Source organism: Canis lupus, chromosome 15 (assembly GCF_011100685.1).
Source record: "Canis lupus familiaris isolate Mischka breed German Shepherd chromosome 15, alternate assembly UU_Cfam_GSD_1.0, whole genome shotgun sequence".
Taxonomy (NCBI): domain Eukaryota; kingdom Metazoa; phylum Chordata; class Mammalia; order Carnivora; family Canidae; genus Canis; species Canis lupus.
The window spans coordinates 19,835,243-19,849,520 of NC_049236.1; the positions used below are offsets into that span (position 1 = coordinate 19,835,243).

Genomic DNA, 14,278 nt, shown 5'->3' on the forward strand with positions numbered 1-14,278 from the left:
CTGTAAAATAAACTTTATTTTAGTATCTTATATATGATACCTAACGAGTGTTTCTGTGGTGATTATGAATTTTGTATTGATATAAACTATTCTAACAAATAAGTTCTTATTCTGTTTTGCTGTTCATTAAATAATTATCATCTCGATGTGCCTTACATTTTATTCAGTGCTTTTTGGTTTATAGTTCTTTCAGATATATTGTTTGTCTTGGTTCTCAGAGCAATTCTTTGAGATTAGAAAAACAAACCACACAAATCCTAATCCTGTTTTCTAACTGATGGAGACACTGAGACTCAGAGAAATTGTATGTCTTGCCCAAAGTCCCATAGATAGGTAATTATCAGGAGTCTTGGGTAGGACTCAGCTTTTTGACCTGATAACAGTGTATCTTCAAATGTCTTATCGTACACTCTGAACATAATTTTAAGTTTTTAAACTTTCCTGGAAAGTAGCATGTAGAAAGACTTTAAAAATACCCTTCATAAGTCATCAGATGTAAGTCAAAAATTTATTTACAAAGCTGTTTACCAGAGTACTATTTATAATCGAGAAAAAAATGAAAATAACCTAAGTATCCATCCTGAATGGGGAATAGTTGTTATCAGTTAGCTATGTGTAATAGGGGATAAAATAGCCATTAAAATGCTTTTCTAAGACTTGATGTGGGCATATGCCTAAGACCTAATAAGTGAAAAAATATTGATGATAAGCTATTAGAAATTTTATGTCTAAAAATAAATTAGTTTTCATTCAGGTTTTAAGTTAAATTAAGCTTAAACTAAAGACGGATATAAAAAACTTCTGGAACCTGGGATGATTGCATATATAAAAATAAAGACATTACTAAATTATCATTATCACCATCCTCTCCTATACATTTGCCTCTTAAGTATTTTTTTCCTGTAGTTTACTATTAGGACTTCTTCAGTTTTTTTGTGTATCTTTTCTAATTTCCTTATAATATTCTCTAAGCTTTTTAATACCTGTCTTTCAGTATCCAGTCACCACTTTCTGTGAATTCTGACAATATTGCTATAAATATCATTGTATATCATTTGTGTGTGTGTGTGTTTGTGCAGATGGAAGTGTTTCTGAAGTCGTTAAATATAATCTAATTTATTAATTCATGTGTATTTGACTACTGTGTCTAATGAATGATATGAGTGGGGCTTGTGTCTGTCTTCCTTTTTGCTTATTAGGGAACTCATTGCTTCAGTATACCCTTTCCTCACTCAGTCGCAGCATCAACCTTGATATTTATCAGTTTTCCCATACTCTATTCAGTTTATTGATCTCTCTGCTTGTGCCAGTACTGTTTTATTACTATAGCTTTCTCCTTCCTTCCTTCCTTCCTTCCTTCCTTCCTTCCTTCCTTCCTTCCTTCCTTCCTTCCTTCCAACTTCGTAACTTCCTCTCTCCCTCTCTTCTAGTACAGTTAACATACAGTGTTATATCAGGTTTAGGTGTACAATATGATTCAGTAATTCTATACATTATACAGTGCTCATCATGATAAGTGTCCTCTTGATCCCCTTCTCCTATTTTACCCATCCTTTCCTCCCCAACCTCCCCACTAAAGCTTTATTCTTAAATCTTGATATCTGGTAGGCCAAGTTTTGCAATTTTTTGTTTCTCAGGAATACTTTAGCTTTTTTTGGCCCTTTGTGCTTCTGTTTAAGTTTTTTAGAATCAGCTTTTCAAGTTCCATGAAAAGCCCAATGCAATATTGATTGAAATTCTATTAAAGTTGTAGAAGAATTTAAAGAAAAGTGAATTATTTTGATGTTTAGATATTTGCCACTGCAAAGTAACATTAGATTGGTTAGCTTAAATAACAAGGAAATTGATTTTCTCACAGTTCTGGATAAGGATGCCAGCATGATTATGTTCAGGTGGGGATTCTTTTCCTGGCTTACAGGTAGCCAGCTCCACCCTGTGTCCCACATAGCAGGGGAGAGAGATTTCTTTCTTCTTCTGAAATCTTATACAGCCACAGTCCTGTTGGATTAGGGTCCCACCCTTCTGAACCTCAATTGATCTTAATTACTTCCTAGAGACCTTATTTGAATTGTTACAGTAGAAGTTAGGGCTTCACATGAATTTTGGGGGGTTGGGTGGGGTAGGACATTAATTCAATCCATAGCAGAGAGCCAGGTTGGACTGATGAGAATTCTGGCTTTGTCTTCTCATCCACATTTTCCATACTACTTATACAAGTGGAGGTGGGATTAAGAACTATGGCAGGCAGCTTGCCTCACCAGAGTCGTCTTCCTTTCTTGATCTCCAGTTGAACTTTATGGTATAGTATGGCTTGTCCCCTTCCTGAAGTTGTTGCTGGTATTTTACAGAGTTGATTCATTTGGTATACTGTTCTTTATTTTGTTGGGTATTATGGTAAGTTAGAGCTACAGTTCACAGCAGGCATCAGAATACATCCAAGCAGATTAAAGAGTTAAATGTAAAAAAAGGTTCCATAAACATTTAAATGAAAACATTGATGACACATACTTCTTTTTTTACCTAATTGGAGGACTGTTTAAACATAAAAGCAGAAATATAAATTAAGACAATAAAATAAGGCTTCTTTTGCTTCTCAAATTGGTAATTCTTTGCTTAAAGCTGATGGAAATATAGTAATCACGCAGTATGTGTTGTTAGTGGGATCTTAAATTGGTGTATCTTTCTGGAAATCATCTGACAGTATAAAAATATACATCAAGCCTTAAGTATGTTCATACCCAAAGATACTGTTCCCATAATACCTAACGACCCAGCATCTTTTGCTGAGTGCGTTGGAGAGGCAGGCTAGCACAGATAAAAAGAGCCTGGAATTTAATGCCTGCTCCACCTTAATTTACTCGGCAACTTTGGACTATTTTGTTAACCTCTGTCTTAGGTTTGTCATCTGTAACATGGGGATAGAGTTCTTGTGCAGATTAAGTGGCATCTAGTTGATACAGGTGTTACTTGTTTTATTAATGTTCATAAAAACACTATGATCTCAGTTGTTAAAGATGCAGATTACAAAATATAAAAGGAATTGTTGCTGGGTTGTGGAAGTATTGTTTTTGCCTGTATGCTTTTTAATGTTTTCTGATTTTATCAGAAAAAAAAAGGTTGTTTTAAACCTTTACGAAAAACAACCATGCCATTTGTGGAGAGTTTGTACATTTTTTTCTGTAACTTTACAAAGTTAACTGGTGTGACCTGTTAAAGCTAACTTCGAACTACCGTTTGAAGATATCTAATCTCTTTGCCTGTAAAGACCAAGCAAATAAATTCTATAAGTTCATCTGATATTTGATTCTTGAATATCCTATCCCTTTTAAATCTGTAGTCCTCTCTTGAGTTGCTCCTTAGCCCTCTTGCAGATTTAATCCAGGCTTTAAGAATCTGAGTTATTTACATACACACCTTTTGAAACTGTTATAGTGTATAAAGGTCTGGCTCCTGAAAAATACAAGGTTCAGTATTCTTTTCTTGTACATTTACCCAGCTTTAATCTCAAGAGTTTTAGCTGTTGATGCTTGTACCTACATAAAAATCTTGAAAATGATATTTGAGTATTCAGATATTTTGTGCCTCAGAAATGTGTTGCTGTAGCAACATTATTTTTCTTAGTGTTATTTAAAGTAGTTTTTGATTCCTCATTTATATTTTTAAAGCTTAGTACATTTCTTATATTTTCACTAGGTAGAAAAATGTGAACATAGGAACTCTGTTTTAAGCAAGTTTATAAATACTTTTCTAAAATTAAGGTCAATTTGAATGTGTTCAAAAAAAGGCAATGGAGAGAACTTAAAAGCAGTCTTTTAAATACATGGGTATGGTATCCTAAGTGGTAGATATATAAAGACTTTAATGCATATAAAGGAATATGTTAATAACTTTGAACATGAGAAAATCCCTTCAGTTTTTATCAGAAGACATGATCATTTAAAAATAACATGTTCATTGAATTTTTAATACATTACTGACTTTTTTTAAGTGTCAGATAAGTGTACCCAAATGATTTAAAGTTGGTAAAGAAATCACATTTTTTCTTTTTATATTCAGTTATGAACATAATTTAAAAGTATATTTTGATATAATAAATCAGCTTGTATTTTTAATGGGTAGGTGTGTGTGTGTGTGTGTGTGTGTGTGTGGTAAAATTTTAAAGACTGTAAATTTACCTATAATAGTAACTCATTTATCATTGCTTCTTTAGATTCCTTAACTTCAGGCACATCTCAACTTTTTATTTATCCATCTTCCATTCCTTGCCAATAGTGTTGCGCTTTTCTACAATTTTGGAAAATCTTGGAAATCAGATCCAGGGATTATTAAAGCTACAGAAGAACAAAAGAAAAAGGTAGCCAGATAGAATCTAACTAGTCACATGTGTTTAATTGCCAAATTATCAATATTTATACCAGATATTAGAGTACAAAGAAAGAAACAATCTTTTAGAACATTAAAGGAGTTTCAAACCAAACTGAGGTTATACATAGTTGTTGCTCACCCTTGGTACTCCCAAATGCCTGTCCTTGCATTTTCATGACATTTTAAAGTTTCATGTATTTCCCCTTTATAAGAATTGTAATTGCTTTGAGGAATGAGTACAGCATTTCAAACATCTCTGAAAACCCTCAGCAAATAATACAAATTCAGTAAATGTTTATCAAATGTGTAATTGGAAGGTCAACAAACTGGTTGATAGTTCAGATATTATGTTTCCATTACATGTATATATTTATGTGTATTTTCAATAAAAATATATGTGTATGTATATAAAAAATCCTGGGCACCCCCAGGTGTACTAGCCCAGGTACTTTAGCAAACCAAATGTACAATTCAAAGGTGTCACAAAAGTAGAGAATTCGATTAGACTGGAGGCAGTTGAACTACGTTCAGAGCTATTTTATCCAATCTCTGAAAAAAAAAAATCCTAATGAATTATTTCTGTCCACAGGAGTCTAAAACACTAGCAAGTTCTTAGGGTCTGATCCTCCCTTTTCTGGCCCTGTAGAGATTGCTGCCCTTATGCTTATAATATTCTTCAGACTTCAATACTAATTGGTTTGCTGGGTTTTCTTAGTCATAATACAGTTCTGAAGATTCAGTTTTTTATTAAACTTGAGTTTATTTTCATATCTTAGTGATCAAAACTTACACAACCAATTCTTAGGATAGGTAATGTAGTCTTATTGTCAGAGGAATAGTCCCTTAAGTTTAGAGTTGGGTTTTTATATACTCAAGAAATAAAATTCCTATATTCATATTATAATGAAATAGTAGAAGTAAATGAATAAAAAGATTTTATTACTTTGAGCTGAAAATATTAATTAAAAATGAACATTTTTATTGATTCATATTGATGGCACTATAGTTGGTGAACATTGTTAGTTTTGAATAAAATATATATTTTTTTAAATTTACAGACAATAGTTGAACTTGCAGAGACAGGAAGTCTGGACCTCAGTATATTCTGCAGTACCTGTTTGGTAGTATTTTTTTCTTTATTCTTCCTTCTCTCCTCCTCCCATAGCAGTGGCATAGCATAGAGGGGTGGGGAACAGGAGAACAGCTTCTTATGCTGAGCACATTTCATGCCCCCCGAATGTGCTTGCTCCCGTGATGGTAGACCTTGACTATACTTCTGATTCAACGTGTATTAATTCTTAATCTCTTCTTCTTAATGTAACTCAACAAAGAAAAATCTAAGTAATAAAGTATTAAAAAAATCAAAGGTTTATTATAATTTCCTAATAATTGTTTTCCTAGATATTTTAAGAAAAAATTAAAAAAAAAAAAAAGAAAAAATTTATTCTTATATTTAAAGGTCACAGGGGGGAAATCTGTTAGATAACTTTAAGACAGCAGGGCCTCTAAAATGGTTCAGTTTGAGTAGTTATCTCTTTGTATTAGAGGATTCAAGCAACTTTGAGCACTATTTTATCATTGATGTTAAAAGTTGTCATCTTCAACCAGGTCATAAAGAAAGATATATATGAAATTAAATAACATTTACTTATGGAATCAGGTATAGTAATACATTGTTTATGTTGTTACTATACATATTGCATTTCTATAGAATAATACTATTTTGTGTTTTAATTATTTTCTGCTAATTTTTATAATCAGTTCTTGAGAAAAATATATAGACTGCCACAGTGGTTAAACCATATTTTCCTACACGGAAACAGAAATAATCCTTAAATCATACCTGAAACTGAATGTCCTTTTATACCTTTAAGTTGCACACTGCCACTGAACTAATGTCTTAAAATGTAAATAACAAGAATTGACTTGGTTTGAGATTTGGGAATATGTCTTTGAAATGGAGCTCTAACTCTCCAGATTCTTTAAGGTGTTCCACCTAACATTCCTTGACCAGTTAGGATTTTGAATATTCAAAATGTATATTGCTTTACTCTAGAGTCCTGACTAGATTCTTTTGTATTGTCAAGTATTCTTTAAGAAGGTTTCTGTTTCTGTGCTTTGCAGTGGTTAATTTACAGGCTTGGCACTTTACTGTTAAGAACATTTTTATATTCTCTGGTTCTCTGGACATAAAGCCAAGTATGCACAAAGCCAAGCATGCATTGCTGATATGTTTGCCATATGACAAACAAATTCTTTTGTAGAGTCACTCAGTGTTGTTTCATTGTTAAATAAATACCTGATGGCAAGAACAAGACTAATTTTATCATAGCATAAATGTTTTATTATATATTATGTTATTCTAAGCCATGTCCTTGTAGATAGATAATTCAGTCATGTAAAGAAAAGAGCATATCCTATTATAAAATAATTCAAACTGATAGAGGTATTTGACATTATATGGGTATCCTTCACTTTGATAGACAAGACCCTAATAAGACATGTAAATAAAAATTTCCAAAAGGTGAATTACTCTAAGTGAACCAAGGAGCCTACCATGTTCAGTAGCCTTGTGTCAGTCTTTGTTTAGAATTCATTGACAAGTATTACCAAAGGAGAAGTGTAGCTGAGGGTTACAGCTGAAGTAGCTGAAGTGGGGGTATAATTTGTTTAATGCGTCCTTCTTTCTCCTAAATATATTTAGTTTCATATCTGTGGTGAAGAATAAGTGAGCCTTTTGTTTATAGGATCCACAGATCATTTTAGTACACCTAAGAACTGCATAGTCAACCTATGCTTTTTCTTAGTGCCTCAAAATGGTATATAACCTTATGCAAACTGGTGGAGAAAAGGCAGTGCTTTTATTGAAACACTAATGAAGGATATTACAAATTTCGTTTCTGGCATGGGTTAATAGCTAGCTCTTGTCATGGATCCAGCATTAAGACTAGCAGCCCTCCAAAGATCACTAATGAGGTCTTTATGCACTTGGCTGATTCAGAGTAATAGAGAGTGAAACATTTCACAACACCTAAAACAGTAAGACATCATAAACATGAATTCCTTATTGCCTGTCAGCAGCTGAATAATGTATTTTATGTTTTTGCAAGTAATAGGGGCTACCTAAACTTGCTAATAAGCATGGTGTACGTTCTTAGGTGGCTCATGAAGTTCAGCAGGGGAGATGCTATACCTTAATCTGAGATCTCAAGAGCCACTGAAAGAGAAAGATGTGTACACTTACTGATTTTTGCTAGATTTGTTAACTTTGGGAAGACATTAATGATTTTGAATTTTAAAAGCTGCTTTTATTCACTTCTAATTTGGCCTTCCTCTCTTACTAAGGAACAATTTCATTTTATTAAACAAGAGCCATATCATGACCATTAACCACAATAACTTTTCATTTAAAAGCCTGGAGAGTGAGGTTTTTATTATTCAGAAACTCGAGGGATGTGAATTAAATATAGTACCATTCATCGCAACAACAAAATGGTTTTTGATTCTTAATTATTTTTGTCAAGTGATGGTTCTACTACATTCTGTTTATATTCCACAGTAGCCTTATCCTTTTTATCTTTGTTGCAGTTGAAATCTCATTAAACAAAACAGTAGTGGTTTTTATTTTATTTTATGCCTTTGGAAACATAATTTTGTTTCCTTCATAATTGTATTTTGAGAAAAGAAATGTTCAGCTTTCCTTTCTTCCATGTAATTCCTTTCATAACCTTTTAAAATGCTTATTAACAGATACGGAAACCAGTGAGGTCCAAACATTGTGGTGTGTGCAACCGCTGCATAGCAAAATTTGATCATCATTGCCCATGGGTGGGTAACTGTGTAGGTAAGTTTTATTAATAATATCTAAGTGCATTGTTCTTTTAAGTTATTCTAGGTAACTAATGAAGTACAGTATTAAAGTAGATGATAGAAACTTCATTCCTACATCCTACTGTAGCCTTCTTCTCCCCAATCCTCATGCCTCCCCCACCCCCCCACCATTAATCTTCTAGTTGACAAAGAGCAACTCACTTGTGAGAAAGAGGGGAAAAGTTATAAAATCAGCATCTAGAAAAGATTGATATTTCTCTATCAATTCTTTTTGGTGCCTACTCTTTCCTATTTTTTTTTATTGGGTTTAACAGTGAAATCAACAAGGAGGTAGATAGTATTGCTTTTTAGTTAAACTGGAGAAAGTTAAGGCAATAAAAATATTTGGATGGATGTTATGTACAGAAGCAGAGAAGAATGACAGATAAAAACTCTGTATATACCTCAGTGTTGAAGAATGGTGTGGTCTCAGGAGGTCAACTTAGTGGTCTGAGAGATGGCCCTGGGTTTTTATGAGGTAACAACAGGAAAGCATTGCAAAGATTGCATGACTGATGGGGAGAAGCCTTTAAAAAGTTGGATTGTAAAGTTTATAAAAATAAAGATAGAATAGGTTATGTTAAACCTCACAAAGCAAACAGTAGGTGTTAAAACTCAGAATTTGTTCCTTGGCATTTGACTTCAGAATGAATATCATTGTGGTCATCACATCTTTGTAATTAAAAGAATTCTTATTTTAAGACTTTTAATAAAACATTTATTTTCCTGAAGAACATTTTATAAAATAAATAATGTATGTGATTATTGTCCAAATTGTATCATACCTTTCATGACGTTCTTTTACCCTATCCCCAAAGGGTGTATTTCCAGTTGTTTTTTTTCTTACCTGAAAAAATTACTTCTGTGTTGTTCTCTAGGTGCAGGCAACCATAGATACTTTATGGGCTACCTATTCTTCTTGCTTTTTATGATCTGCTGGATGATTTATGGTTGTATTTCTTGTGAGTACAATTAACTTTTTATTTTCTTAAAACAAATGTATACTTTTACCTACCATATTAGCAAAATAGGGTAACAAGTCTTTTAACTAAAAATTATGGTTTGGGGCATTTTACTACAATAAAACAAACAAAAGATTAGATATAGAACTATAAACAGGGAGGCCTGTCAGTTAAGCAACTGCCTTTGGCTCGGGTCATGATTCCAGGATTGAGACCCAGAGTCACGAGTCACAAGTCACCAGTCAGGCTTCCTGCTCAGCTGGGAGTCCGCTTCTCCTTGTCCCTCTGCCACTCCCCCTGCTTCTCACTCTCTGTCAAATAAACAAAGTCTTAAAGAACTATAAAGATATTCAATATATAATATAAGCAACAGAATTCAGTTAGCTATGTTTTAATATGTGTGTCCTTTGAAAAACATATTAGTTTAATAGACTTTAAAAAGCTTCTGGGTGAAATATAACATTTTTCACATCACGTGCTTGCATTAGTAGCTTACAGATTTTGTGACCGTGCCAGTTGCTCTTTCATACCAAACAGTTGGGAAAATACAGTTAACTTTGCACAGAACTTGAAATATTTCAGAGTAAGTTGTAATTATTGCCTATTAGAGAATATTAAAAGGTGTTAGAAGATCCTTTTTATTTATTTTTTTAATTTTTAATTTTTTTAATTTTTAGGAGATACTTTTTAAAGAATAAATTGTCATTCACTTGATCATATGGGCATAGGGGCAATGATGGGTTTTTATTGCATTGAGAACATGATTTGAAAAGAGTTTAAATGAAGATACTAGTTACTAAGCTTCAGGTCTTAGCATAATATGTGTTAGATCCTGGCTTAAAATAAGATGTGGAAGGATGATTTCCTAGTCCCCGTTTTCACAGATATTAAGAATAATGTCTCTTACTGCCCTAATGAAAAAGGCTCCTTCCTCATATAGGATTAATAGAAAGATTTGGTCAAAGATCTTGACCTAATTTCTGGCCCAACACACCTCAGGGAGAACATGGTCCTGCTAACAGTAGTAGTACTCACAACAGTAGTTTTTTAAGGCAGCATCTCTAAAAGAAGAGATTTTTGTTTTTGGAAAAAGCCCTCCCTCACCAAGGTGATCTTGTGTTATATGCCACCCCCCAAAAAAATCACTTATATACATATCATCTTATGTTTGTATAAAGGTAATATTAACTATTGTATGTATGCAATGCCAATCAAATAAAAACTGTGTATTCTTAAAGTACTGTAGGGTTGTTTCTTTTTTTCTTTTTTTTTTGATTGGCTGGTGTGTTTTTCCATTTCTGTCTTTGCTGTGTTTTTCCACCAGTTATACACTAATCAATATACTAATTTTTCACTAATTATGGGGTTATTTAGAGTATAAAAATTTGCATTCAAAGTCATCAGCTAAATCTAGACTTTTGGATCATGGTTTCCAAGCAGTGCCTACATCAGATGCCTTTGTGAGGTGGTTGGATGATTATTGAGTAAATGTGAACCTTCTGACCTCATTTTAGACTGGGGACTCCACTGTGAGACCACTTACACCAAGGATGGATTTTGGACATATATCACTCAAATTGCTACATGTTCACCTTGGATGTTTTGGATGTTTCTGAACAGTGTTTTTCATTTCATGTGGGTGGCTGTATTACTCATGTGTCAGATGTACCAGGTATGTACGTGATTGGTTCTTCAGTGCACTAAAAACAGTGCTTCATTCCTTGTTAAAAGACAATAATGAAGTCTCTTTCTTAATCACTTCTACTTTCCAAGGATTAAAATTTTCAATTCACTTTTCTTAATCTTCCTTTATTCTTTCTTTACTTTTCCTTTGCTCTTCCTTTCTTTTCCTTTCCTTTCTACCTCCCACTTTCCTTCCCCCTCTCCTTCTTATATTATGAACTTTGTTCTTACATTATGATTTTTCAGTACTGCTTTTGACAGAACTTACTTCTGTTCCTGATTCAGATAGAGCCATTTGGATATAGGTGTGAGCTTAGATCAATGATGCCATTAGTTTTGTGTTTATTGGGAATGTTTTATTATCTACAAATATCAGTATTTTTCAAGAGCCTTTTTTTAATTAAGGATTTTTTTAAAAGCTCAAATTTTTAAGGGGCTGATGGAAAAGTGGTCTATGTAAATAGTGTCCATCTCTCCCCGTGTACAATGCCAGATAACCTGTTTTTTAAACATTTTCCTATTTAACTGGCTGCTTTTCACAGGAGTCAAAGTGATATCGTGTAAACTAGTTTGATGATCTCCTCATGGAAAAAGCAAAAACAAATGTCATCATTTTTCTCTCCATCCTATTCCTCTTGAATATTAACTTATTTTACATTAATATTTATTTTACATCAGAGAATTAATGATTTGCTTTTTCTTACCTCTTAGATATCATGTTTAGGTATTACTACAAATGAAAGAATGAATGCCAGAAGATACAAGCACTTTAAAGTCACAACAACATCTATTGAAAGCCCATTCAAGTACGTACATGTTTATAAATTTAGTATTTTCTTTTGGCATATAAGTTAGCAAATATCTAGTGAATATGTCAAAGAGAAATATTTTTTGGGTATGTCAATAGGATATGAAACGTTTCTTTTGCTTAGCAATATGTAAAAGAGCTCATAAATCCTACTGCATTCTAGGGTTTCTTCCAGACATAGCAGTGGTTAGTTTACCATAACTTAAAAATTATCACATTAACTGTATATAAATTTGTAGCATTCTTTTTTCTTCATTGCACAATCCAAACGCTATTGATTTACTAACAGTTAGTAATATAATGATAATGTATAATGATAAACATGTATCATTATACATTAACATTCAGCTTTAACCTTGCAGTAAGTTTTTACAAATTTTCATTGACAAATGTATCCAGAGAATTGAAATACGATTTAAAAAATACAATAATTGAAATTCATATTTAGGGAAACTTCTCAGTGCAAATTATTGTATTTGCTCTGTGCATGACACAAAAATATCCATACGCATAGTTTTATTTTTCCTTTTTCTAATTGAGGTATAATTGACATATAACATTATATTAATTTCAGATGTACTACATAATGATTCAGTATTTGTGTATATTACAAAATGACCAGCACGATAAGCCTGGTTAACATTTGTCACCAAACACAGCCACAGAATTTTTTTTCTTGTGATGAGAACTTCTAAGATGTGTCTTGGCAACTTTCAAGTATACAACAGAGTATTATTAGCCATAGTCATTACATTATATCCCCATGACTTACCAATTTTATAGCCCTAAGTTTGTGCTTTTTGACTTCCTTCACCCATTTTGCCCACACTCCACCCTCTTCCTCTGCCAACCACCAGTCTGTTCTGTGAGCTTGGTTTTTGTTTATTTGTTTAGATTCCATATATAAGTGAAACTACATGGTTTTTGTCTTTATCTTTCTAATTTATTTCACCTACAGTAATGCCCTCAGTGCCTATTCCTGTTGTCACAAATGTTAAGATTTCCTTTTTTATGGCTGAATAACATTCTGTGTGTATGTATGTGTGTGCCATATATGTGTGTGTGTGTACGCACATACATATGCACACACACAACACATTTCTTTATTCATTCATCCACTGATGGGCACTTAGGTGGTTTCCATGTCTTGGCTATTGTAAATAATGCTGCAGTGAACTTGAAGGCACATGTATCTTTTGGAGTTAGTGTGGGTTTTTCTGTTTGTTTCTTGTTCTTTTATTTTTAGAGGGTTTTTTTTTTGGGGGGGGGGGAGTAGATAAATACCCAGAATTGGAATTGCTGGATCATATAGTAGGTAGCATCATCTTTAATTTTTTTAAGGACCTCATACTGTGTTGCTAGTGGCTGCATCAGTTTACCGTCCCACGAGTAGTGCACAAGGGTTCCCTTTTCTCCACAGCCTCACCAACACCTGTTATTTCTTGTCTTTTTGATGAGAGCCGTTTTAACAGGTGTGAGGTACTATCTCAGTGTGAGTTTGGTTTGCATTTCCTTGAAGATTAGTGATATTGAGCATCATTTCATGTATCTGTTGGCCATCTATAGATCTTTGGAAAAATGCCTCTTCAGATCTTTTGCCCATTTTCTGATTTTTTTTCTTTTGAGTTGTAGGACTTCTTTTTGCTCTCAAATTTTATGAGTTCTTTCTTTATATATTTTGGGTATTAATCCCTTATCAGATATATGATCTGCACAAATTCTTTCCCATTCAGTAGTTGCCTTTTCATTTTGTTGGTTTCTTTTGCAATACAGAATCTTTCTATTTTGATATAGTGTCACTTGTTTATTTTGTATTTGTTGCCTTTGCTTTTGGTGTCCTATTAAAAATTTCACCACCAAGACCTATGTCAAGGAGCTTTACCGCATGTTTTCTTCTAGCAGCTCTGTAGTTTCAAATCTTGCACTCAAGTCTTTAACCCATTTTGAATTAATTTTTGTGTATAGTGTAAAATAGTGGTCCTCCGATTTCATTTTTTTTGCACTTGGCTGCCCAGTTTTCCCATCACCATTTATCAAGGAGATTGTCTTCTGTGTGTGTGTGTGTGTGTGCGTGTGTGTGTGTATAAAATCTTCTATTTAGTCTGATGCTAAGAAGTAGTTTCCTAATTATATGAAATACTTAAAACTTTTAAATTTTACTCAAGCTACTTGCCTACTACCTTCAAGCTTTTGTAATGCTATTAATTATTGCATGCTTCTGGAAAGCATACAAACCTTTAAATAAAAGCAAAAATAAAGGAGTCAGTTGAGTAGTTTTGAGAATTCTCCCATAGGCATGATTGTTATATAAAATGTAAAACTGTGACTGTTTTTCCAGAGGTGTTCTTGAAGTCCTAAAATTCCCTGAACTTATCCTTGACGTTTCTTTTCTTAAATTGTAACTTTTAGATACATTGCCAGCTTCAGAATGCTATTTGTAATTATTTCGTCTTTACATTCTCAATTTTGGATGTAGTTTGTCTCCTTGCCAAAGAGCCACCCATCAAGGAAAGGTTTTATCAAAAGTTACATATGACACAGGAATGAGAGAGATGCAGATTTGAATAACTTTAAAATATCATGGTGTAAC

General features: G+C 33.1%; 1 protein-coding gene across 5 annotated transcripts in view; it reads left to right on the forward strand.

Annotated features, from left to right (window-relative positions):
• ZDHHC17 (zinc finger DHHC-type palmitoyltransferase 17) overlaps positions 1–14,278 on the forward strand; it is a 143,404-nt gene that overhangs the window by 71,510 nt on the left and 57,616 nt on the right. For all 5 annotated transcript variants that reach the window (XR_005370377.1, XM_038558507.1, XM_038558510.1 and 2 more), the window contains exons 11-16: positions 4,230–4,354; positions 5,424–5,486; positions 8,116–8,209; positions 9,114–9,197; positions 10,712–10,869; positions 11,592–11,686. Coding sequence is in view for 4 of the 5 variants with exons in the window: in XM_038558507.1 (XP_038414435.1) it covers positions 4,230–4,354; positions 5,424–5,486; positions 8,116–8,209; positions 9,114–9,197; positions 10,712–10,869; positions 11,592–11,686 (619 nt within the window). In the remaining variant the exon portion in view is untranslated. The remainder of the gene's footprint in view (positions 1–4,229; positions 4,355–5,423; positions 5,487–8,115; positions 8,210–9,113; positions 9,198–10,711; positions 10,870–11,591; positions 11,687–14,278) is intronic.